Source organism: Condylura cristata, unplaced genomic scaffold, assembly GCF_000260355.1.
Source record: "Condylura cristata isolate star-nosed mole 26May11 unplaced genomic scaffold, ConCri1.0 scaffold00014, whole genome shotgun sequence".
In the NCBI taxonomy this organism is placed as follows: Eukaryota; Metazoa; Chordata; class Mammalia; order Eulipotyphla; family Talpidae; genus Condylura; species Condylura cristata.
In genome coordinates, this window is record NW_004567115.1 from 29715911 (window position 1) to 29742309 (window position 26399).

The 26399-nt window shown below is 44.6% G+C and overlaps 2 protein-coding genes across 2 annotated transcripts in view; one reads left to right on the forward strand and one right to left on the reverse strand.

Moving 5' to 3' along the window:
* Positions 1–20998, forward strand: part of RARRES1 (retinoic acid receptor responder (tazarotene induced) 1) — a 57836-nt gene extending 36838 nt beyond the window's left edge. Inside the window, exons 7-11 of the mRNA XM_012724784.1 lie at positions 8381–8443; positions 10609–10792; positions 13478–13614; positions 19335–19397; positions 19479–20998. Of these exons, the coding sequence (XP_012580238.1) occupies positions 8381–8443; positions 10609–10792; positions 13478–13614; positions 19335–19397; positions 19479–19628 (597 nt within the window). The 3' untranslated portion in view covers positions 19629–20998. The remainder of the gene's footprint in view (positions 1–8380; positions 8444–10608; positions 10793–13477; positions 13615–19334; positions 19398–19478) is intronic.
* Positions 20999–21091: 93 nt separating this feature from the next.
* GFM1 (G elongation factor, mitochondrial 1) overlaps positions 21092–26399 on the reverse strand; it is a 39456-nt gene continuing 34148 nt past the window's right edge. The window contains exons 15-18 of the mRNA XM_004682304.2: positions 25502–25646; positions 22823–22983; positions 22090–22143; positions 21092–21945 (exon numbers count right to left, since the gene is read on the reverse strand). Coding sequence (XP_004682361.1) covers positions 21814–21945; positions 22090–22143; positions 22823–22983; positions 25502–25646 — 492 coding nt within the window. The 3' untranslated portion in view covers positions 21092–21813. The remainder of the gene's footprint in view (positions 21946–22089; positions 22144–22822; positions 22984–25501; positions 25647–26399) is intronic.

The following is a 26399-nucleotide window of genomic DNA, read 5'->3' on the forward strand; positions in this document are numbered from 1 at the left end:
GCTGCGCCACCAGGGAGGGCCTAATACATTGTTTTTTTTAACAACATTTTCCAAAAAGATTTATTTCTGCATAAAAAACTAGGGTATAGGCTAGAGGTGCATGGGTGTGAGAGGCTTCACCAAAGACAGTGCAGGGAGCAGAACAGGTCGACTGATGAAGTACACTGCTGAGGGGAGCAGCTGGCGAGTCAGAAGAGGTCTGCCTTGCCATCGAGCCATGTGGTCAACTCCCCAATGGGGTGAGGGGGTAGGATAGAACTCTGTTGCATGGCTTTAATCCCTTGGGCCACTAGAGAGAGCCCACTTCTTTATCCAGCTAATTGACCACTAGTGAGGATTAAAAACACTGGCTTTACCTGCAGGCTGCAGATTTTGCAAAGCTGTTTCACACACTTCAAGTCTACGCAGGCAACTCTGCTGTCTTGTCTGTGAGAGCAAGGAGGGGTGATTTCCAGAACATTTTACAGTCTGTTCCTACTTTAATAGACACCACTTCTACTTCTGTGTGGGCTTCTACAAGGTCTCATACTTTCTCCTCTCCTGCAAGAGACAATAACAAGTTAAGATTTAACACATGAGACACTGAGGCAGCTGGAGGGTCTCCCTGTGGCACAAGGGGTTAAAGCGCAACACTCTGAAGCTATTTGCAGCCACTGCAACACCCACCAGGGAGCTGACCCACATGGCACAGCAGACCTCTCCTGTCTTGCCTGCTGCTCCCCTCAGCAGTGTATTTCAGTAGATCCACCTGTTCTGCTCCCTACTCTGTCTCTGATGAATCCTCTTACCTCCCCCACCCCCCGCACCTCTAGCCTGTACCCCAGCTCTTGTATGCATAAATAAATAAAACTTTTGGGGGAAAAAAGTCAGCTAGAAGGGTGTTAGGGTCTGGAACAGCCAGAGCAGGCCCATACTTGTAGAGGACAGAGGGAGGCCCCACACCCCATACCTCCTTCCCACCCCGCAGCCTTTTCTGAATAGCTGGAGAAGCCTTGAAAGGGGAAGTTGTCTCTGGAGAGTTCAGTCTGGCTCCTTTCTCAAGGTCAAGAACACCTACCTGGCACTGACTGACCAGAGATTCACACTCTTATTACACTTCTTTCTCTGTCTATGACTTCACCTGACAAAGCATCATGTCCACATGCCAGCTCCCTGGGGTGCCACATCTTCTGAAGGTCACCGACTTTGTTCCACGAACTGTGTTCACTTTATCTGGCATTACCCAAGCAGGGGGAGGCAATCAGATCATCCCAGGGCCTAATGCAATACATGGGCGCTCTCTGTCCAGAACATAAGGCAGGCAATTTTTATCCACAAATGAGTTGTTTACTTGTCTTCAACTAAGCCTGACTCATAAAACTAACCTTATAAAATGAAAAAGTTTGCTTTTACTGGAATGGCTTGACATTTATGTTTTCTTAGCAAATGTGAAGGCTGGAAGGGACCATTTAGACGCTGGGTCTGTGAGGCCAGGAGGCCTGGTGTGCTGGGAAGGAAGATCAGATTCACTAGGAGGCCTGCGTGACGCCACCTCCTGCCTCCCCTCTGCCTGTCAGCATGAAGTTTAAGGTGATTGCCACAACTCCAGGCACCTTGGGGTACTGTGCTTAACAAACAATGGCAAAGAGGAGGAAAACAAGAGACAGTTTCCCCCAAATTGTACAATTTTCATTGTAGATTAGCTTTTGGCAGAATCCTGACTCTGGAAACCCCGAGTCAGAGGGCTCTGATGGTCTCTCTGTGGCAGCCGGCTTCTCTGTAACAAGCCAAGAGAAAGCCCAGGTTTCTGAGTGAGTTTAGAGGGGGTGTCAGAATCAAAAGTCACCTCCATCATCTTCCATCATCATCAAGTTCCCCAACTTATTTCCAACACTGTGTGGATGGCTTGACTTTACAGAAATATTGTTCAGTATATATTATTAGAGAGTTTGTTCAGAAAAAGTCTGGAAGGAACTTTGATCCAGTGACTGGAAAATAAAACTTCGCATCTAATGTAAATAGTGACTTTGAAAACAGACAGTGAAAACAGACAGTGACTTTGTAGAGTTGCTATTAAAATGTGCAGTTTTGACTTCTTGATTTAAATGTCGTTATTTGGTAAAGTAGTTGCCAGTGTGAGAAAAATAGGATGAATCTTCCTAAAAAAGACTTCAGTTCAAACTGCCTTCTTCAAATGTTCATGCTTCAAAAACAGCCCATCCTATGGCACCACAGGGTCTACCAGTTGTACCTTGAGGCAGAAGGATCGCCACCTTACCATTCTGAGGCACCAGGGCCTGACTCCAGGTCATACCACATGAGTCCATTTGTGAGCCCTCAGGATTCCTCCAGGCCTTTGGAGAGAACTAGTTGCTTGTCTTCCCGCTCTTACTCAGCTGTGTTATGCCAACTGTCCCTGGGGCTATTTCTCACCTCCACCTTCCTACCCTCCCCCCTCCTCAGTGCTGCTACTCAGTATCTAGAAAGTTCTCAAGATATGTGGTCCCCAGCTCAGCAGCAGCACAAGGGACTTGTTAAATCCAAGTTCTCATGCCCCAGCCTAGCTTTACTGAGTCACAGTTCAGGGAAAGACCCAGAACACCATGTTTTAGGATGCTCTCTAGAAAATTCTCGTCACAGTTCACGGTTGAGACACACTGCTCCAGAGTAAAGTCTTTGTGAAAGAGCCCATCCATCATCATCCCAACTCCAAGTATGCCTTCCTTTCACCTGTTCACCCCCATGCTCTGGCTGGCCCCATCCTCCCTGTGCTGGACACCCCCCAACCCCTGCTTGTCTCATCAGTCCTCCCAGAACCTCCCTACCTGCGCTGTCTGGGACTCCCATTCACAAGTGGCCTGGAAGTGTCCTTAGCCTGGTCTCTGTCCAAAGTCACTTCTGTGCTGTTGTTGATTGAATCATGCATTCCAAAAAGATAAACTGAAGACAACCCCGGCACCTGTGAATATGACCTTATTTGGAAATAGTCTGTAAATGTCAGGATGAAGCCATACTGGACTAACAGGATGAATGCCTAATAAATGGGCCCTGTGAAGCTAGGGAAGAAAAGCCCTTAGGACAGAGGCAGTGCTTGAAATGGTTCAGCTGCCAGCCCAGGACACCAGGGGTGGCCGCTGCCACAGGAAGGCGGGAGAGGCAGGAAGGAGTCTACCCAGAGTCTGGGGGAGAGCCGCCTAGCTGACTCCTGGGTTTGGGCTTGTAGCCCCCAGAACCACGGGAGCCTCCATTGTTGCAGGACTAGGTTACCTAGGTCATCATGCTGTAACAGCAGCAGAGGGGATCAGCCACGTGCTGTTGACTGTCTCCCCTCCAGAGGTTTGGATGGTCTTGCTACAGTTGCCAGACCGTGTGGATAAGCACTCCAACTCTTTTTCCCTGTTAGCTATGGCTGGTGTGGTGTAAGGGCAAAGGGGCAGTGCTCAAGCAAGCTTCCTTCCTTCCTTGCTAACTCTGTGACTGGAAAGTCCTTGACGCTGAACAATGCCTCCATTTCTTCATCCTCAAAATGGAAATAGTATCTCCCTCAAAGGGCTCCTGACACATGATTAGCCATACTCAGGACCTGAAGAGCTAAGTTGGAGCTCAGTTTATTGTCACTTTCATCTGAGTCCCTCCAGGTCCAGCGCGTGCTCCCTATGGGCTTGACAAGACGTTGAGGGGCATTTTATTGTATAAATAGTACCTTGTTCAATTTTTTTTTTAAGATTTATTTCAATTTGGGCCTTCCCTGGTGGCGCAGCGGGTTAAAGCACTGCACTGAGAAGCTAAAGCCACTTGTGCATGAGTTCGAGTCCCACCTGCCCCGGAGGTGACCACATAGCGTGACAGACCTCTCCTGACCCGCCCGCTGCTCCCCTCAGCAGTGTACTTCATCAATCTGCCTGTTCTGCTCCCCACTCTGTCTCTGGTGAAGCCTCTCGCCGCCCCTGAGCCTCTGGCCTGTACCCCAGTTCTGTATATACAAATAAATCTTCAAAAAAAAAAAAGATTTATTTCAATTTATGCCTACAAGAACTGGGGTGCAGGCCAGAGGTAGATCCACCAAATAGAGTGGGGAGCAGAACAAGGAATCCACTGAACTACACTACTGAGCAGAGCAGCTGTGAGACTGGAGAGGTCTGCTGCGCCATGTGGGTCAGCTCCCTGGCCAGGGGTTGAATTCAGGCTGTGGTGGCTGGCAACAACCCGAAAGCACTGAGACTTTAATCCCTGGGCCACCAGGGAGGCCCTGAGGGGCATTTTAAACCAGAGCTAACAAACAAAAAACCCACCCAAGTGTGAGAAGCCCCATGCTTTACAGACTTGCCCAGCCTATATTCTTTTGCCGCCTGCCTGGATCAAAGCGCTGCTCATTCCTCAGAAGAGCTTTAAGGCATTCCCTGGCATGGAGCACAGGAGAGGACAGGAGACTGGGTACAAAACTCAAGAAACCTAGAAAACAAGACACAAGACCATTAGAGCCTAACTTTGCCATTAGTGGTCCACGCTAGTAAAGCCTTTAGTTCTAGGCTACCGCACAGAAGTCTTCCTTATACATAATTAAAAAGAAATCTGGAGTGAAGAGCTCCTAATTCATTCCTTCAGGTTCTGTGGTCACATGGTCAATGGCTTTGTTGCTGACTTTCTTTTATATAAAGACTTTATTCTGGAAAATATGAGCACAATATGTCATGCCTCTGGCTAGAGAGAGGGATGTAAAATTCCTGACCTGTTTTGCAGATGGCAGTTTCAGCAGTGTGGGGAGCAGTGTCTATTGCTAGGGAATAGGCTTCTCATCTCGAGGAGCCAGACTGTGCCCCCTCTCCCTAGTGTCAGCTTCAGATATTTCAAAATTATCTTTTTTTTTTTAAGATTTATTTATTGATGCATACAAAACTGGGGAACAGGCCAGAGGTGTGGAGGGTGAGAGGATTCACCAGAGACAGAGTGGGGAGCAGAACAGGCCGACTGATGAAGTACACTGCTGAGGGGAGCAGCGGGTGGGTCAGGAGGGGTCTGTTGTGCCATGTGGGGTCACCTCCAGGGCCAGGAATAGAACCTACACTGAAGTGGCTGTGGCCAGCTTGCAGTGTTGGGTCCTCACCTATTGTGCCAGTAGGGCGGGCCCTTTTTTTTTAAAATGGCTTTGAATGAATGTACTAGCTTGTACCAAGGTTGTAGCAGCCCATATGCAAGCCCGAGGGCAGAGACCCTGACTCGGAGGGACAGTTTGCCCACACTCCTCAAAAGTACTGAGCACAGTCCCCGGCCCAGGACCCATGGAGAGGTTCTAAGTACGAGCATCATGTGCATGATGCAAACTGGTTTAATGTCTTCACATTGAACTTCTATACCAGGGACCACCTAAGGCCTTGAATTAACGATGGTCTCACCTCCTGAGAGCACTCCATTTGCCCACCCAATAGTCCACTCCTGTCTGCAGCCCTCACCTTGGTTTGACACCTGTCTCCTCCATCTACTCAGCAACCCCCTTCACCACTACTCTGGGCAACATCACTCACACACACACCCTCTTCCACGCTGGAGGGATCTACTCAGAATCCCTCCTTCTTCCAGAAGCTTCCATTTCTCTCACCTTAGCTGCAGTGGTGACCCTTGCTTACCCAGCTGGCTTTCTGAACCAGGGACCTGTCTTTTGGCCTCTGGCCCACTGGCTGGCCTCGGGGTCTACAGCTGTTTACTCTTAGAATGGTTTGTTCTCACCTCAAATCAACTCCCTGTATGCATAAATAAATAAATCTTTAAAAGAAAGAACCCTTTCCTCAGAGTCCAGCTCAAGTGGCAGCTCCCTGGCCCTGAGACTGAATCAGCTCTCCAGTTATCATTTCATAGCTCTTAAGTCAGCCAGAATCAAATAAATCAATTTGCCAATAACCTACTTAAAGGCTTTTTCCCCAGCTGATGCCTGAGGCGGGGGTGAGGAGGTCATTTTGTCCCCTTTTCCTGCATCTGGCACCCAGCACAGCACACAACAAAGCCCTGGGTGGATGTTGACCAGCAAAGGCCTCTTATCACAGATTGATTTTAATCAGAGACAGAGAAAGCAAAGCCCAGTCCTGAGAGACCGGACAGGAGACACTTTGTCCCAGACGGAGGCCCTGCTGGCAAGACTGCCTGCAGGCCCTGCAGGCCCTATCTCAAGAGAACCCGCAGAGCCGCCTGGCAGGGGCGGGGGACTGTGACTCACAGGAGGGGAGAAGCTAGAGGCCTCTGAGGCAGATAAAGGAGCCGAATCTTAATAAATGGTAAAGTACAAGCAAAAACATAAAAATCTTATTGTGGACAAAATGAAGCCATTTTGAAGAGTGCTTACTTCAAATCAAATCAAATCAGCAAGGCAAACAGCTCTTCTGGACAGGCTCGTCTGACTTGGCGCCCATCTTTGAACAGTAGTTTCTTCCCCTACAAGGAATATGGAGGCACCTCATACCGCTGAGCGTCTTCAAGAAGCTGCTGAGTCAAACAGTATCTCAAGTTTTCTATTTAAAGTATGTAGTTATGTCAACGAGGAGGAAGACTTGTGAATCCCTGTGCGTAGCAAACAGGTGTGTGGCAATTTCATCATTTAATGACTTGCTGGCACCCAGTCCTCAGTCTGCCCAGGGACAGACTTCCCTGGGGCTGCATTCAATTCCGCAGCTTCAACCACCACCACCTCTACTGAATTCCCTTCACTTTCAGCCTTTTCCGGTTCACGCCACACACGCGCAGATTCTACCCTCACGCTGCCTCTTCCTCTTCTTACCCCTCCCTGGCCTCTTCCTCCTCTTACCCCCCACTCCTGGCAGCCTCTAGTGCAGAAGGCTTCGCTTACCCCCCAAATGGACACAGAGAGCAGGTCCAAGGTCCTGCATGGAACGAATAGCAGTCATGGCAAGGCTTAGCCCACTTGGCCATGGGGGGTGCAGCCTCTGATTTAGTTGGTTGGTGATGCGAGTGTGGCTGGGGGTGTCCCGTGAGCCAGCAAGGCGCAGTTGTGTGTTCCTGTAATGGACAGGGCAGTGAGGCCCACCGTGAGGACATCTTGTCTTGCCTCTTCCATCAGTTTCCACTGTACCCTGTAATATGGTTCAGGGGGACTTTGGGGATAACCAAAGGGAAGCTGCCTTGGTGGGGGTCCCTGGCCGTGAAACTGGGCCAGATCCATTTCTAGTACAGCTGTCCTTTCCTCATGACTACAGATCTTCACATGATACCAAGATGAGCGTACACTGACCTCCATGCTGAGTCCTTTCAGTGCCAAATCTTACTCTTACCAGCACCCTCAGTATATCTGTGTTTACTTTGCGGGGCTCCCCATGGACTTTGGCATCAAGATTCAGGACCTCATTAAAACAGGAGCTGTTGGGCCCTCCCTGGTGGCACAGCGGGTTAAAGCACAGCACTAAGAAGCTTAAGCCACTTCCACATGAGTTCGATTCCCGCCTGCCCCAGAGGAGATCCACATGGTGTGGCAGACCTCTCCTGACCCGTCCGCTGCTCTCCTCAGCAGTGTACTTTGTCAGTCGGCCTGTTCTGCTCCCCACTCTGTCTCTGGGGAATCCTCTCACCCTCCGCATCTCTGGCCTGTATCCCAGTTCTGTATGAATAAATAAATCTTAAAAAAAAAAAAAAAAGTTGGGGGCAAGTAACAAAGTTCTTCTAACACAGCTTAAATTGCTTCCATGGCCTGGGTGTGCATACACTCAATAGGCATTGGAAGCAATTAAGTTCAGAAAGGCTAAACATGCCTTTCTAATACCTGAAAGCAGGCCTGCTACGCAAGCCGAGGAAGGACGGCAACACCCAGGATATGCTCCGTGTTGCCTACTCACCCTGCCCAGGCCACACACCCTCTGCAAGTCCTACCTCAGGCCTCACCTGCAGGTCCCGGCCTGCCCGGTCTGGCTGTGGCTGCTCCCTGCTGTCCTATAACCTCAGCAAAATCTGCTCCAGCACACCTTCTGACACCTTGGTAAAAGCAGTCGCATCCACTCCACCTGTCTACCACCACACCTGAAAATCATTTCTCTGGGCACAGTGATAAATGGTGAGTGGCACGGAGACCAGTCCTCAGGGTCCCTGTGGCCCAGCACCCAGACAGCAGAGTGGCCCTAGGAGCTGGGGGCAAGTGAAGGATTCACTTTCCTCTAACTGCTCTCAATCAACTCTCAGCCTCAACACCTTTTCCCTTCTCAAGCTCCCTTTCTGGAAGGTGTCAAGTATTAATAAGCAGTGTCATGATCTGACCAAAAATCTATTCTGAAAAAAAATCACCAGTTAATTTGAGCACAAATGTTAGAGCTAGCATGTGCAGGCTATGCTGTCCCAACAGGGATTCATGGATGTGAGGATGTTAATGGAGACACCATTGTGCTAAGACACATTTTCTGTATTTCAGGTGAATCCCAAAAATGACTGTAAAGTAGACCTGGTATTTACTACAGAACGCTACAACCCAGAGGTAAGCTGCCAGGATCAGGGGTCAGGGGTGTCCTGTTAACAATTCATATGATTTTTTTAAAAAAAGGAACATTAATATGTACTCTCTAAAAGGGTTTTTTTCCTCCCTTGTTTCCTATTCTCAAGAATTGAAGAACAGAATTAACTATGCAGGGACTTGAGATTTAACTGTTTCAACTTCATGCTGTAAGCAGGGCTGCACTTAAAACTTTCCACAAAGTCCCCTCCCCTCCTCCCCCCCTTGTCCCTGGGAAGGAGTTTCACAGCTTCTAGACTTCAGAATCCTTAAATGACTCACTCAAATGCCAACCCTGGCTCTTCCGACTGCTGATGACATTTCCCGCTAGCAGGCTGGCCCAGCATGAGACCAGCAACAGAGCTGGCACCGTGAGAGATTCTGTAAGAGAAGCCACAGCAGCGCACGCCCTGGGCGGTGTTCACCTCGCCATTCAGTTCTCAAGAAGAGAATAAATGAAAAACTTATGTAGCCATTTAGAGGCAGATGAACTTCCATGGGCTGGGCCAAGCAGGGAGGTAACCAGAACTTGGGTAGAACAGAAGCCAGGCCACTTCTCCTCAGGTGAGGCTCAGTCAGAGGCTGGGCCAGCAGGCAGCGGCATTAGCCTCAGCTGACAGCACTGTGAGGGAGGCAGGACCTCAGACCCCTGCCCCAGCTGCGCCTCTGGAAGGGTTCTCAGTGTTCAGAAACAAGTCTTCCCAGACAATCTGTGACTTTGCTCACAAACCTAAAAATCTTTTGAAGCCTAAGGAAATCACTTTTGATTTCTAGTCTTTCAAATTGATGAGTAAGATTCAAGTCAAGGAAGCTGTGCTGTTTCTCAGAACTCAGCTAGCTCAAGGGCAGTTCCCTCAGGGAGCGAAGCAGCTTCTTCCTGCCCAGACAGCTGCTCTGAGTCTATGACGTGTTAGGGGCATAGAAAAAAAAGAAAGGAAATCAAATGGAGGCAAGGCCTGGTTCCCTTTCTCTTCCTTAGAACAGCCTTGACACTAGAGCCCGAGGCCGGGAGTTGTCTTCCGCCTCCTCCCAGGGCCTCCTTCACTGCTTCCCTCGCTGCTTCCCTCAGAGCTGCCACTGTGAGGATTTTAGCACACCAGTCACATTCCCTCTCCTTCACTACCAGCACTCAGGGAGGTGGTGACTGGACAGTTGGTTTTAGTGCTTTAAGTTAGTTATGAACTGATAGGCTAACAGTACTAAACTTTTAATAGGCTTACTTAACATCTCATCTTGACTATAATTTGTGTCCTTGTGGACTTTTTATTTTTTGGTTCTGTTTTAACTGGGACCCCACCCAGTTTAAACAACTGCAAATGTGAAAAGATTGCTGCCTCAGCTATTCTTTCCATCTCCTTTGTGAGAGTTCTTGCCTGGCGGGTGGTGTGAGGGCATCTGGCGGCAACCCAGGACTGTTCTTAAATAAATCCTGCTGAAGGTGTGCCCGTCTTAAAGGTGTGTGCTTGTGTGCCCTTTCCTGGAATTGGCTCCCTGGTGCTGTCAACTTAAGGGGTCTGACCTAACCTGGGGGTGCACTGACCTAAGATGTCTCCAAAGACCAGGAAGTCCTTCGGCTGCAGGGGTTCTGGGTGAGGATGCAAGAGGCCACACACAGATGCATGAGAATCATGAGCCGGGTACTGAGGAGCCCCCACGGGTGACTGCGCCTCCATTTGCCATGGGCTCAAGTCCTGCTTAACCGCTCCCTGGCTGGGAGACAGGGCGCTTCCTCTGTAAGCATGATTTTCACCCACAAACTGGGCTAAGAGCACCCACTCACAGGTGTAGGGAAGATGGCACCACAGGTGTTCACAGAAACCTGCTTCGTCCTTGGGTTCAAGTCAGTGAGTTGGAGGCCCAAAGCACGATGTGGGTCTATGGGGGAGGCCAAGGTACCCACTGTCTTAGAGTTCTAAGCTGCAGGCTCAACAGTCAGTAGTGGCCTCTGGAAGGGTCCAGGCCTATTCTGTAATCACCATCAGAAATCAGTGTAAAGGATTCGGTGGGGCCACCGGTTCAGCTGGGAGCACACACACTTTCTACACAGTCGCCAGTGTACCTGGACAAGGCTCACCCCGTCATGAGTCTGTGCGATCTGGAGAGAGAGGAGACAAGAAACCATTTTGTTTCATTCTAAATCTTCATTTCAGGATGGTGAGGAACGTGTAGGGAAGTGCTCGGCCCAAGTGTTTTTCAGGAATGAGAAGCCGAGACCAGCTGTCAATGTGACATGTACGCGATTCATAGACAAGAAACGAAGACAGATGGAGGACTACCAGCTTTATAAGCAAATGAAGCAGCTTAAGAGCCCCTTGGATACAGTCAGCATTCCTGGTAAGAACCACTATCTGGAATTTCTTAAGAGGAATGGTCACTTCGATCTTTAGACTTTAAAAAAAAAAAAAAACTCATTGTATCATTTCCGGTCCTTCATCTCCAGAATATAAAAAGGCTACCAGTGCCCCATGCCCCTTTCACTGCCCCTTCTTCCAAGACAAGGCAGAACAAGAGCAGAACCTCCCAGATCGGGGGGTACATTTGCAATGGGGCTTGCACATAGGGGCAGTTTTCACAGGGAGCAGAGTCCAAGAACATTTCTAGAGGCTTCTGGCAGTGGTTTTGAGCACTAAGGTACTCAGGCACTGACAAGAAACACTGCCCACCATGCCTTCCACTCTGGGACTTGCTGGGAGGCAGCTGCAGAGCCCAGCAGACCTCATTTAGGACAGGAGCTAATGGCGGTGGTTCATCTGTACTAAGAAGTGAACCCTGACCTCTGAGGCTGAGCTCATTCACTCTGCATGTGGGCGGCACTGAGGCGGCAGCACTTACAGGCAAATTCTATTTCGAGAACCACAAAGTCACCACTGGGCTGCACTTTGGTATCAAGCTTGACGCCTCACTGCCACTGCTTCCCACCCCATCTTGGCTCTCTCTGACCACACAGTGACTGAACAGTGTCCCCTGTGCATCCCCACCTGAGTGCGTCTGTGCCCACCTACCTGAGGACTAAGTGTTCTTAAGAACCTGGAGGTAGAATACTGCGTCTTGAGTTCCTGAAAGTCAGATTTTTGAATGAATGTCAAGCTGAGTCTCTGTACTCATTTAAATTCTATTCCAAAGAATGAAGGCCAATTCAAAACCTCACGTAGTAGAATGTGCTTGTATTTAGTGCTACCTGAAATAAATGGCTAATAAACACACAAATAAATGTCTACATAAACACTTTAGTATTTTAGGGATCTTTTTCCCTCTTGGTGTTACCTAGGGGAATAGGGTTTTATATGTTCCCTGTAAAACACAAATTTTAGAAATTTTATCAGGCCTTTTCTTTGACTGTTTGCCAGAGTTTCGAGATTTGGGGCAATTTATTAGTAGTGCTGGCTAACTGAATCATGTCCAGTTACTAACATGCCCACGGGAACATCCTGGAACAATCTAACTTACTGTGGTTACTATGAAGCTTCAGAAACGTATTTTAAATATAAAGTACCCTTTGCATCAACAAAATTTACAAGTTTGTTGTCACTAGAAATTCAGCCATTTGCTCTTCATGGTGGTAACTTACGGCCTGTGTGTGTGTGTATATAATATAAAAAGTTTGGTTTTAGACAAACTCAATCAAACCATGGGAACGTCTTTGGGTTTTCTGGTTCAAACATCAGGAGATCCTAGTCATTATTTTAACTGACCCAAGGTATTACACTGTTGTTGTAGGCAGTTTTCTCTACAACTGATAAGCTAGCATTGGTTTTTATTTAAATTTTTTATTTAAAAGATTTACTTTTTCAAATGAACTCAAACTTCCTACAGGGCCTGGGAGTAGGTAGCTAACGTCTGCCTAGGGACTGCAGCTGAGTGGTTGGCACGTAACTCGCCAGCATTCTCACTGGTCACGGTATCTGACAAAAGTCTCTCATCATCTGTGGCGATGGCTTTCAGTCTCACAAAACTAAACCCAGCTGCTTGGTGAGATTTCTGACGAGTTGCTGATTTGCAGCCTCTCATGCCCCCCGCGCCCCCAGACCCATGACAGGAATTCACAGCCCGGCTCATAACCCATTTCTGTGAGGCCTTCCCCACCAAGCCCCAGAGGAGAAGCCTCTCCCCTCCTGTCCCCTGCAGCCGCAGCCAGGTCCTCCACTGCTAAGGAAGGTGCCAGCTTGGCTTCTGCACTGCCAGGTGGAAGTGGCGGGCAGGCCCCACCTGTGTCCCTGTGGCCCACACTATCAAAGAAAGCTTTCTGAACTGACTACCATTGTAAGCCAGTAGGTCAAGGTCTACCGATACAGAGAAGAATTTATGCCAACGATTATTTTACCAAGGAGAATCCAACCTAATAAGCTGTTGGCATTCCTTGGGAATTATACTATTAGTGGGCCTTATTAAAGACTAAGGAAAACATTACTAACTTTCCTAAAATGGTCCAGGTAGCTCATAAATTGCTAAAACTCGAGTTCCTAGAAGTCATAAGAGGTTATTATAAAATTACTGTATCCCCACTTCTGGCAGTGTCTGACACTAAGAATATTTTTTATATTTTATTAAGTATTTGCCAAAGCAAAAAGTGTCCAGTTCCAAAAATAATGTCATAGGAAAAACCCACTTTATTTCATGTGTCGAAAAACAAAACTGCTGCCAATACACCAGCTTTAAAGCCACAATCAGGACAAAGCTGTCTGGCAGGCTGGCAACCACCACCGTGTGGTATGCAGTCCCACACCAGACGCTACTGTGGAGCGGAATGGCAGACTTCCGGTCCAACTACAAACACTCCTTGACTTCAGATGGACTTTGAGTGTCAACGAAGCTCTTACATTGCATGTACACAGAACAAGGAAACCTTAAATTGACATCCTCTTCCGTCAGCAGGGCCAGAGGAAGCATGTAAGTCTCCAGGTAATAGAGGAACAGCTATGAACAAATCGCCAGTCAGTGGTAGGCCTTGCTGCGTGCTTACACCTGAAACTGTGACGCCGAAATGCCTTACTACAAATCTGTTTTTCTTCTCCCCTTCAGACAGTCATGGATACATTGACCCTAACCTGAGACCCATCTGGAATCTGGCTTTTCTTGGCAGTTCTTACGTGATGTGGGACAGGACTACACAGCTTTCACACTATTCCATGGCACAGATCAGCAGGGTGAAGCAGTGGGTAAGAGAGCAGCAAAGAACAGGTGCTGCCAGAGACACAACTGGCCTGGTTTTTAAAGCTAACCTGAATTTTCAATTTTATGGCATTTCAACTTATTTGATCAAAAACTGAGTTCCTGCAATGGACCAGGTATTAATCTAGACTGAGAATATAGAACAGAGAACAAAACCCAGCGTTGTTGCCCTCAATGAGAGTCATCGTAGTGAGAGAAGATGAGAAAGCAGACAAGCAGGTGTGTATCATATGTTGGCCTGTGCGAGACACGGTAGGGAATGCAGGGTATTAAATCATTTACACAGCAGACAGGCCTTCTAATTGAATAGTGGGGTAACGGAAGTGACAGTGGGCAGACTTCCAAGAGGGAAGAGCATTTCAGAACTGACGCAACAAAGCGGTAGATGGGGGACAACGAGCAGTGAGACAGTATGACTGGAAAAGTATTGGGGGGGGGGGTGGCAAAATGAAGGGCTCCTCCATGGAACACCTTAGAGGCCCAGAGATGAACTTTTCTTTTACTGACAGAGGATTTTTTGCAGAGGTGTGACAAGACCTGTCTTAGAATAGTAAACCACGGAGGCAGGAGACCAGTGAAGTATGGCCTTCCTTTGAAGTACGGTAGAGGCAGGGTCTCGTGGGACCTTGTGCCGGGTGCAGAGTGAAGGTGCTGGGAGTTGGGATGTCATCTGAAAGGCAGACTGACAATGCTTGCTGAGGAGGTGGCTGAGAAAGGAGAAGTCAAGATTGGATATTTGGGCTTTGGCCTGAGTAGTGCAAAGTTGTTTTCATATACTGACCAGGAAAAAAATACAAGAACAGATTTGGGGTGGGAGGTGGTGGAGTTAGCTTGATTTGGGATATACTAAATCCTGTGACCACCAGAGAGCTGTACAGTCATTTGGATGGAAGTGTCTAAAGTTCAGGGAGAGGTCTAAGATAGAATGTAAAGCCACAGATGGATGAAACCAGAGAATGAATGTAGACAGGGGCAGAAGTAATGAAAGGCTTGTGTTCTGGCAAACTTCTAACTCTGAAAGCTGGAGATCCCAGAAAAGCAAGCATTTGAAGGATGAGGACTGACAACTACATGCTGCTGGAAGTCTGGTAGGATGAGAACTGGAATCGGCTTTGCATCTGGCAGCTGGAGAGTGGTTTCTCAAGAGCTTGTCAGAGCGACCTCATAGCACAGTCATCAAGCCTGATTGGTGCTGGGTTCAGGAGAGGACAGCGAGAAGTGAGCACTAAATTGATTTCAATAACTTAGCTACAGGGGGCGGGAGAGTAAGGGAGGGGCTGTGCCTGGAGCATGGGTAGGAAACTCAAGGAAGTTTTCTGTTATATTACTAGGTTGGGAGATGTAGAAAAATCCAGGGGAGAGGTCAAAGTAGGCCTTTAGGGAGAGAAGGAAGAATTGTTGAAGGATCTCTGAGCAGCTGAGAGGATGAGACCACCCAAGAGATACACTGAGACAGGGTCTGGGAGTCACCCCAGGAAGAGAATAGCACAGGTGAGGCAGGGCGGATGTCAGGGCGGCAGCCCCTGGAAGCTCTATGCTCCTGTCCCAGTGAAACCAAGGTGAAGTCATCAGCCAAGAAAGAGGTGATGTAGGAGGAATGTGGAGAGGACACGGTAACAACAGGCAGGACTGCAGGCCCTTGGGGGGGGGGGACCAGTCACCCCACCCCAGTTGCTGATAGGTGTGGGCACAGGGAAGGTGGAGAGGAGGGCTTAGCCAGAATTGGGGTATAGGTCAAAACATGATACAGGAAGAGGGGACTGAAGAAAACCAGCTTCACCGAGCGAGGCAGCAGAACCAGCTGGAGAGCTGAGACCTTTCCAAAGATTTGTCTGCACGGCAGGTGAGGTGGTATGAGCCCAGGGCTGACCAGGTCTTGGGGGGAACATCTGCTGGCAGAGGAATTGCCCAAGTCCCAGTGTTAATGCCAGAAGAGCTCTGTGTACCTTCAAAATCCTCCTGCAAAACAGGCAGCCCGAAACAAAGCCTTTTCTCTTTAAGAAAGTGAGCGTTGTTCTTCCTCCTCAGTGTGCTTTCCCAGAGACCACCATTCAGTTAGCTAGTGCTCTATGAGCTGGAGACAGCTCAAGTTCCTACTGAGGTAATGATTTCTCATCCCATCTCTTCCTCTTTCCCCTCCCTTCCTTTTTCTCTTCCAAGCCCCCGCCCCCTTCTGCCCCTTCACCTACATGATGATTATTTCACCAACAACTTCCTTTTAGTGCTGGAAAGTCAGAGGAAAAAAATTTTATAGTGTAGAAAATGGTGCCAAGATACACTAATTGTGATGAATGTGAGAGGAAAACTCATCAGAAATACAACAACGGGCCCTACTAGTTGCGCAGCAGATTAAGATTCAGCAATGCAGAGCTGGCTGCTTCGGTGCAAGTTCAATCCCCATCCCAGAGGTGACCCACATGGCACGGCAGGCCTCTCCGGATCCGCCCGCTGCTCCCCTCAGCAGTGTACATCACTGATGTGCCTGTTCTGCTCCCCACTCCTCTCTGGTGAATCCTCTCACTGCCCCTGCACCTCTGGTCTGTACCCCAGTTCTGTGTGGATGAATAAATCTAAAAAGCACACGTCTGAACTCCAGTCACTGCTCGACATCTCGTATGCCGTCTTCTGAATCTAAAAAAAAAAAAAAAAAAACGATGCAGGGGGAGCACATCAGGGTTACTTTAAAGTCTGTGCTCCCTCTGCAGTCACACATAACTCATTCTTCCCGCACTAACCACCTGGACACACATGGCTCTAGCTGGCCTCTGATGTTGTCATATCCCCACTAAGCAGCCTGGAAGAGGGGCGGTCGGGGCAAATGTCTGTAGAGGTACACTTGATCTTAGCCAAAAGGCCGAGACATGGTCATTGTAGAGCTAGAAAAACAAATGTGTGGAGGGGAAAAGTCCAGCTATGATTCAGGTGTTTTTAACTTGGGAGGGGTTTGGGTTTTAAAAAGTAATAATAGAACACATATCTTGCTAGTTCAGCCACAGCAGATCACTCCCTTTCTTGGGGTTTATTTAATGAGGATGAACAGATTTATAGAAGCCCTTGATACATAAATCTAAATCAATGATGCAACTGGGAACTTTAGTTTCAAGGATGTTAAGCATTTTACCTTGGAGTTCTCTTAAAGTATCCATTTCCAAATTCTGCTATTCGGTGGTCATGAAGGATTCCTGGGATTTTTTAGCAAAAGAACCAGATAGGCAACAAGTAAAAACAAGCAACAATTTAGAAAAGCCACTAGGCTGCACAGGGCCAAGGATTGTCCAAAGAGGCTGGATGCAGAATGGAGGTTCAGTGAAGACAGGATGGCACAAAGCAGGCAGTGACAGAGGCTTTGTAGCCTCAGGAAACAGGAGTGAGGGGTTACAGTGTTCCAAACTATTCTGGAGAGTTCTCAGCCCGAAGTGACTGCTGAAGGGAGTTGAGATTTACATATACTTACAGTCCCAAATGAACAAGGCTGAGAGACAAATGATCTAAGAAAGGACTGAAATTCAAATCTTAGTAAGACCAAACCACAGCACAATTGCTGCCTTGGAATTGAAGAAGGGATGTCAATACCAGTGCCACTGGGCCTAGGCCAAGGCCTTTCCCCACAGCCCCAGCCTGAATTATGAACTGAGAGAAGGAGGGAGCATTGTTCCAACCCGCAGTCTGCTGCCACCCAACTCTCTAACCTGCAGCGGTACACCTTTACTCTGACCAGAGGTGCCCGCTGGACAGGGTACATTGTCTACCTTACTTAGCGAACACATCGCTTATGATAGCATATATTACTAATCTGAGCCTGTCTCTCTCTAGTAAGACCACACTAGTTCTGCAATGATCATCTTTTTTGGGGGGTGAGGGGAGGGTGGAGAGTGGAGTGAATCACAAATAAATGAAAGGGAACAAACAAAACTCTTCCAGTCGTCTCAAGGAAGACTCAAGTGCTGAGTTACCAGGAATTGGAAAGTGTATCATCAATTTGGACTATAAGCATTTGGCATCGTGATGTTTTGAATGGAAGCCAAGGAGATTATTTCTGAATAATATTAAAATTAATGGCTTCTTGGCAGAAGCTGACTGGGTGAGGGCCACCGACCCTTGATCCTTTGCCAGGCTGGGATGTGCAGTCCCCCTCTGCGGTTCTATAAGGAGCCCTAACCTAATTTTTGGTTCAAGGGTACCTCTGAAGTTATAAAAATAGAAATGTATGGGTTTATTTCAATAACTTCTTTGAGGAAGGTCTCAATTAAATGGTGCAGGGGTCCTATGTCTTGTAAGGATCCAAATTTTTGTACGAAAAAAGGGACCACTGTGTCAAATGGAGTTGGAGTTTTAAGTTCCTCTTTTTTTGGCCTAAAATCTGGAATGTGCTATGGTTTCCTTCAGAAATGCTATTTTCAAAAGCAGAGGAGAACACTGTCCTGAAAAAACATTGAGTTTATAAATAAAATCAATTTTTTAATTATAGAAAAATGGTAAACAGGCTGTACAACAGCCCGAGACAGAAACCATACAACCCCACAGCCAGCAGGATAGAAGATTCTGGGAGGACCATTTCCTTCAAGGTCAAGACAGGCACAAAATGAGGGCTGACCAAGGCTAAATACACGTCTCCCCCAAACGCCAACAACACAACAGGCTGAGTCCCAGAGCATGTCCTAACTGAATTTACTCTCATGAATTCAGACACTGCAATCTGTGCCTCGGATATGTTTCACTGGCACAACCCAGGCAGGAAGGAGAGCTACACAATGATGGAAGGGGTATGACACAGGAAAACAGTCCATTTCTCACTCACTCAGGCCCTGTTTGTGTCTTCTTTCAGCACTTTCCCCCAGAGCTGGAAATTGTAAGGCTTGGAAATATCGCCATCAATGTAAGGGACAGGAAGTCATAAACCTAATGTGAGGTCCTTTGTTTGCTTTTTCATAATCTTTAGCAGTCTCAATAGAAAACCTGATAGAATTTATTTTTTTCAATTTCATCTCTTCCATTTTTATTAGGAAAGGGATAAACATTTTTAACCAAACAAAACTCCAGGAATTGTCAAAAAGAAATAGGAAATTGGTTTAGTCGCTAGTAAAACTTAACAGTATTCAAGAAAATAAAGAAATGCGGAAGACTACCTTCCTGCCCTGGTTTCAGAAGCAGTGTGGTTAGCACTGAACAATGTGTTACAGTCAGTGAATCTAAGTTTGTATCTTCCAGTTATGGACTTACTAGCTGTCACCTCATTACCTCCCTGTGAAATCCTAACACAAACTCTTGTAAGACAGTCAGGATTACATGAGAGCAGACATGAAGTGCTGCGGCACAGACCTGGGCCCACATTAGGTTTTCTAGAAGTGCTGCCTGATATGCCCTTGTCTTGGCCACACATCCTATCAGCCTGAGGTGCAGGCACAGCATCTAGATTCCTGTGGTTGTCAAAAGACTCCTATCTCCACAGACCTTAGTTTCCAATCAAAACCCATACATTCGAGAGGAAAATGATAACATTCACCTACAGTTTCATTAACTCAGTGACAGAACATTAATTCATGACTAGATGACTTCATCTTGACGCAGGATACTTCCAAAAGAAAAGAGGCAGGAATGGAGGAGAATCAAGGCACCGGTCCCAAACACGAATGTGTATAAGTGTTCCAAATTTGGAGCTAAAAAACCTCCTTGATTATCACACTAACTTTTTTTTTCCTTTCTCTAGAGTACAAGCAATGATGCGGTTGATTTTGATTATAATGTTTTACTCCATGAGTTCTCAACACAGGTAAAATATAAAGTGATATATAGAACTGTTCTTACCAGAAATCTTTGCAGGTTATAATATTTTGAACTCTTAATTTTCTAGGAAATCATTCCCTGTCGAATTCACCTGGTCTGGTACCCGGGCAAACCACTGAAAGTGAAGTACCACTGTCAAGAGCTACAGACAACTGAAGAAGCTTCTGCAACTGAAGAAGGGTCAGCTATGGCTCTAACTGATCTCAGTAATCTCTGAAAAGAAAAAACATCTCTTTACACCAAATTTTAAACAAAATGTCTGTACTAGTAAATAACCTAAATCATCTAGTGAAATAGTTAATAGTATAGGATAGTCTAATAATTTGGGAAAGTTTATGATTTTAAGTACATACTATGAAAGTTGGGGGCTTTGTTTCTGATTGGACTGGTTCAGTCCTCTACTCTAGGAGCACCTCATACTGAATTCTGCCTGATGCTCTTCAGTCACCCCCAAGTCCCCAGGGTTATCAGCCCTGAAATAGAAAGTCCAGTCAGTATCTGCTGCAGCAAGATCAGTATTCAAAACAAAACTGACAGTCTCGCCTCTAAATCTTTATTTCTCCTTATTTTGAACATAGTGTAGCCAACTATTTTGTTGCTAAATTGCTTGTCTACTATGTAAAAAAGATAATATATGTCAAGACAGCAAATTGTAGTTAAGTGTATGTGTTTAAGAGGAGTGTTATTATGATTTCCAGCAAACATTCTTTTTCAACTTGATAGCTACTTTTAAGCAAATGTTTGCGCTTTTCTAAATGTGTTACATGAGTTTGTAGAGATTTCATTGGCAAAATTTGTACTAAACTGGAAAGAGATGAACTTTTAATGTTGCTTAATTCAAATTTTACAAATAAAAATATGTAATGCCTTACTTATCTAGCCTTGTCCACAAAAATGTATCAAGTGAAACAATCAATTAAGAGTGTCAAATATTTACAAATGTCAGTGGGGTCTAAGACCAACACTTAGACCCACTATTGGTCCAAGAAATTTTAAAAAGCAAATACACTATGTACCATACTGATACTCAGAAGTACCTCCCTAAGAAATGACCTAGTAGATATGGTCATCAGTTGCCTCTCAAAATTAGTATCAGACACCAGATACTAATGGATCACTTATATTTGTATTTAAAAACCCGTTTATGTTTCTATTTAGCAACCCAACTGCTTGCATACATCACCCCTATATCATTTGATTTAGAGAGCCTAAGTATTCTGAAACACCTGAAAAAAAAATTTAGAGAAAAATTGGATACTTCACCTATGTGGTAATGCTTACTCTAAAACCAAATGAGCTTCTCTAAGGGAAATTTCCTAAATAAACACCAAAACAAGGTGTCAAAAGCATTATAATAACATACTAAATTTCCTGTGATGGCTAATCTTTTAGTATCTTAATAATTATAATGAATAATTTTAATGATTAAGTAACATTTTGCATCAAACAATTCTGAGCAATATGGTAGAAGTGCTTGGAAAGTCCACTATGGAAATCAAAGTTTAACACCTGTTCTTTCACAATCTCAATGAATACAACATGATAAATTCCAACAGACTTAAATCCAACCAACATTTACTAGGAAAATGAAATCAACGTGGCAGCCATTCTGTAAATAATATTTTATTATTCAAAGCTGCAAGAAACAGGTGACCAGACAAGAATAGCATACCCAATTGGTTCATTTTTCACTCCATATATCTGTAAGAAACCCATTTTATACTCTCAGGAGTATTCCTAAGAGCATGAAGTAAGTTTGCAGAAGCCACAATTTGATACCATCAGTTATATATAAAAAGCTGGAAATCTAGCTAGCCTTTTAATATCACAGTGAAGAATTTGAAAAACATCCTTTCTCAAAACCGCATGTAATCCAATCATACAAAAATGCCTTCCGTTAAGAGATTATATCCCAAGAAGTTGTGATACAAGCAATTTACCCAAGTATTCAGCAAAACAATAATTTTTTAAAATTTAAAAAATATACGCGTATAAGACATGGAGAGATGGATGATGGATATTTATCTAATAAACTGTGAACAAAATTGTTCACTCTGGAGTCAAGATGGAAGTATATGGTGGTTCTTTGTACTTTTTTCATTTCTTTTGTTGAAAATCCGTATGGTACATCTGGAAATTTTATACACATTTTAACCTTAATTGAAATTAGTCTCTTTCCTCCTTAAATAAATATTAAATATATATTTCTTCACTGAATTCTAAAACCAAATCAATGGTGTTGAGATGCTACATACAGACATACACTATAGTAATAGCTCCTCAAAATAATAGGAAGAGCTTCTAAATTTTCTTATTTCAGTCTGAATTCATTCCACTGGAATCTATGAAAGTATCTAAACTTTGCAGTTCAGTTCAAGTCAGTTAACCTAAAGTGAGGAAAATTAGTTTTTGGCTTTTCCTTTTTTTACTGGAAGTTGACCCGTAGATTCCAAATATTTATTAATGAGGTCTTCTTGTGTGGATGGTGAACATGGCTGATATCTGCAATACTCCATTGTGTATTCTCCCTTTCCCTAAGAGTATAAAACAAACAGAAATGGCAAAGTCTTTGGTTTAGTTTTTTAACAATTATCAAGTCATGCAAAACAACATTTTACAAATTTGATCATTTGTAAGTGGTTTCGTAAAGAGCAGTGAATTAAGGTTTAAACACTTACCTCTGTACATGATCTTAATTCAGTGGAATAACCAAACATATCATTTAGCGGGACCTAAAAATAAAACAATACTTTATTACTGCTTAATGAAAAATATTTGAGAAAAAAAAGTCTTAGCCATTTAAATCGCCTGTATTTTGGTTCTACGAACTATCCTTGGTTTAAAATAATTAAAAGCCAAAGAAACACATTTTTGCTTTACTCCAAGAAGAAACACTACCTGAAAATAACTTTAAGTGAGCCACAACTAGAAATCAAATCTTCTAGTTTCATAGAGCATATACCTTTGGCAGCCTCCCCACTCACCCCTATTCCACTCTTTGGTCAAAACACAAGCATTTAGAAGTGCTTCCTCTGAGAAATGTTAACACAACTTTCCGTTAGACACCTCATTGATATGCTAAGAGTGACAGTGTCTTCTAAGAGCCTTATGTAATGTGCTAGAATACTTTCTCTACTGAGATTTAAGCCAAGTAAGGTAGCGGCAGAGATTAAAATATCCCAAAATAAATAAGTGAACACAAGAAAGTAGTTATGCAAGTAAAGTTATCCTGAGAAAGAAACTATAAGATGGAAAAAAAAAATGACATTCACAAAAGGTCTACATGAATCTTATTTTTAGCTTTACACTCAAGAGTTGCTCTCCAACAAATATATAGAAATTGGCATGCATATAAGTCAAACCTGAGTCCTCCTATGATAGATAAAAAGCAGAGTGACCACTTGTACTTACATCTGCATACAGTGTGAAATAATCCTCAATTCCATCTTGTCCCGTGATTACCCCATGGCGCCGATTAATTCCTGCAATCACTGCTCCCTGAAATTCATTTGGGGCTACAACTTCCACAGACATTATAGGTTCAAGAATACATAATGTTGCATCTGCCAAGGCTGAGTTAAAAAAAAAATTGTTTTTTTAATAAACTAGAATTCTCTTCTATAAAGATGCACAAAAAGTGAGCCTCAAGATGCTCTCCCATAGGTACAAAGAGAAATAATGAGGCTAAAATATTTGATCTGGGCTCATTTTCCTAGTTGTAGGAATGGTTTCTCTCTTAAATCTCTAAAGACTCTTAATTCTAGTATTTCCACTAGGATGTTTTTATTCTTAAGAGTCATTAAGCTGCGAGAATAAAACAACACTCAAGTCTTTTTCTATCTGGACAACCAGTTGAAAGTTAATTCTTTCTGAAAATCTTCATAGTAAGACACTATAAAGTTTCTGACCAAAGGAAACCTACTTCTTATTGGTCCCTGGCAGAAAATTACCTTTTTATTTTTTTTAAGATTTATTTATTTATGCACACAGAACAGGGGTACAGGCCAGAGGTGCAGGGGGTGAGAGGATTCACCAGAGACAGAGCGGGGAGCAGAACAGTGTACTGCTCCCCGCTCTGCTGAGGGGAGTACACTGCTGAGGGGAGCTGCGGGTGGGTCAGGCAAGGTTTGCTGCACCACATGGGTGGCCTCCCAGGGGGGGATCGAACTAGCACCCAAGCACTGCTGCTAGCTTCACAGTGCTGCACTTTTACCTGTTGCGCCACCAGGGAGGGCCCAGAAAATTACCTTTCACTATGATATTTAACTGTTTCATGGGCAGCAGTGAAGCTAAGGGCACTTCTTCATATATCTGAAGACAATAATCAAGTCACACATGAGAACTGTCTTTCCTTTTTCAGGCTGAACAATGACAACACCTTAGCTTCGAAGGCTAAGATGGATCTTGAAAGCAGCAATCTAACAAATCTGGACTGTAGAAACAGCTGTTTCATAAGACTTCTTGGGTTACCCAAAGTCTCCCTTGGATTCAAACAAAAGCCAGTGAATATGGAAGACACTCAAGAAGAGAGACGTGCGCAGGCATAGTAAGATTTACTTACAGACTTGGTGTCCAGTAGGTCAGTGACAAACAGCTAGACAGTGAAAGGGGCCTATATAAAAAGGAACTCGTTCATCACTTTATTGTTGAGGACAAGCCGTACAGTTCTCAGGTTCATTCTTACTCACCCTGCTCCCCCCTTTCAACTCCCTCTTTCTTTCTCTAGCCACCTCCAGACTCAGTTCTCTTGAATCTGGCCTTACTTATGCCTTGATCTACTCCTACTCCATGTGAAAGACTGAATGCAGGGCCTTTTCCGTAGTCATGTGACTACAGAAAAAAATCCCCCAAAAAATCCCAAAAGCAATTTTTCTCCAAGCAAATTCATGTGGCTTGTAGTTCCTTAAAGAAGGTTAAAAATAGAACCTTTTAAGCCTAATGTAAGAGTAGGTAACGATGTTTCTAATTCAGCCCACTAGAAATTGATGTCAATAACATCAGGCCAGATGGTAGAGAGATTGTGACTGGAGATGGCTGAGATCTAGGAGTCAGGTCTGAGTTTCCTGCTCAAATTCACACAGAATGATTAAAAAGATGTAGATCTCATATTCTGGTTTCTCTTCAGACCATATAAACCTCTGGACCTTTAAAAGGTAGAGGGTCTTTGTTATATGATAACTTTATTGAGTTATGCGCCTTTATGTTACCTCTATCTTCGGGAAAATTACCAATTTCCAGTCAAGAATCAACATAAGGTAAGTGACTTTTTTGTTTGTTTTAACTGTACTTATAAGACTTTATCTCCCCTTTTCCTATTAAAATGATTTTCAGATTATAACTAGATTTCTGTATCACAGATTTCAACGGCTTTTTTAATAGAGAGCATTCATACAGAAAATAAGGGAGTCTTCCTCTCACAGCCAACAGATAGGAGTACAAATTACTAATCGTTTCCATTAGTTTAAATAAGAAATCAACAACCTGAGCAAAAAAGGAGTGACCTTCTCCAACCATTGTCCTACATCTGGTATAAACAGACCAAAACAGCATAAAGTCAAAAATTCATTCAGAATCAAAACAATCCTGATTTACAGGATGCTTACAAAATGATATGTTATGACTATTTTGGCTCATCAGTCTTCTAATCATGTTTAGTGTATTTTATATAAAAATCAACAATAAAAAATCTAAACTTAAGGTTTGCAAATTCTTTCAAAATATTTTGCCAACATCAAAAAACCTTAAAAAAGCCTATAACATAGATTTAAAAATTATTGATAAATTTAAGGATTTCCTTATATCTGAGTAAGGCACTAAAAATAGAATGCTTCTTTAAAATATTTTGAAAATTCTGAGCATTTCTGTCTTCTGTATTTGAAACAGAACTTACATATTACTTATGAATTTAAACATGAAAAATAAGCAGACAATTTGGAACAAGGTAGGTTTCTGACTCTTTGAGAGAGCAACAAGCCACGCCTGTTTCTGCTCGCTAGTGTCTGGGGAGGCTGTGCCTGGCGTGCTGCCCTGTGCTCGTGGGCAGAATACACAGCACTGTCCCAGGGCCCTGCAGGGGGCAGCCCAGTTTACCTTGTTTGAGAGCACCTTCTCCTGCTCGGATGAAAGAGATTTCATTGGAATCAACCATGTGATGCGCTCCATCTTGCAGGATAAATCGGACTCCGGAAAGTTTGTGACCAGAGAGAGGGCCCTTCTCACAGGCATCCAAAAATCCCTGCAAATGAGGAAACATAACTTCTGGAGTGAGCAGATTTCAATTACAGATGAATTCCCTAGCGCCCTCAAACAGATCAGTGTTGTAAAATTCAGTATTTTTACATATGTTGTATTTCACTCCTCAAAAGCAAAGTTTTAATTGAACAGCTTTGCACTTTAAGCTTTATGTGGTATCTTGAAAAATAACCCATTTAAAAGGCCTGAGCAGGATGAAAGTGATGCTGAGAGAGCTAATACTCATTTTCTCACAATCTCACCTTCAGGAATTACTAGCTCTCATAACCCATTAGAGACAGACTGATACTCATTTACAAAGAGGAATATAGGTAAGCAAGTCTAAGGAATTCCTTAAAAGAAAATCTCTATGAAAATAGGCACATATTCAGCAGCTGTATCTTGAGTGCCTACAATATACCTATCACTACTGTGCCTACTTCAGTGGCAGGTCAAAACATTATAGCTTTCATATTATATAGCATGAGCAAGAATTAGAATCAGAAAGTTTCATTTTTTCCAAATGCAATTCTTTAAAAAATAAAAATCACCTTCACTGTTCACTAAGGTATATGTGACATACAAAAACCATACCCACTTAGAGAACCAGAGACCTGAGGATAGCCGCAGACCTGTTGCTGACCTTTGTCCCAGCAGCCCCGACAAAGCCCTGGATATAAACTGAGACAACACAGCTAGGTGAGTGGATCCCAAGCTGCTGCGGGGGGCGGGCCCCAACCACAGGCCCAACCCTAGG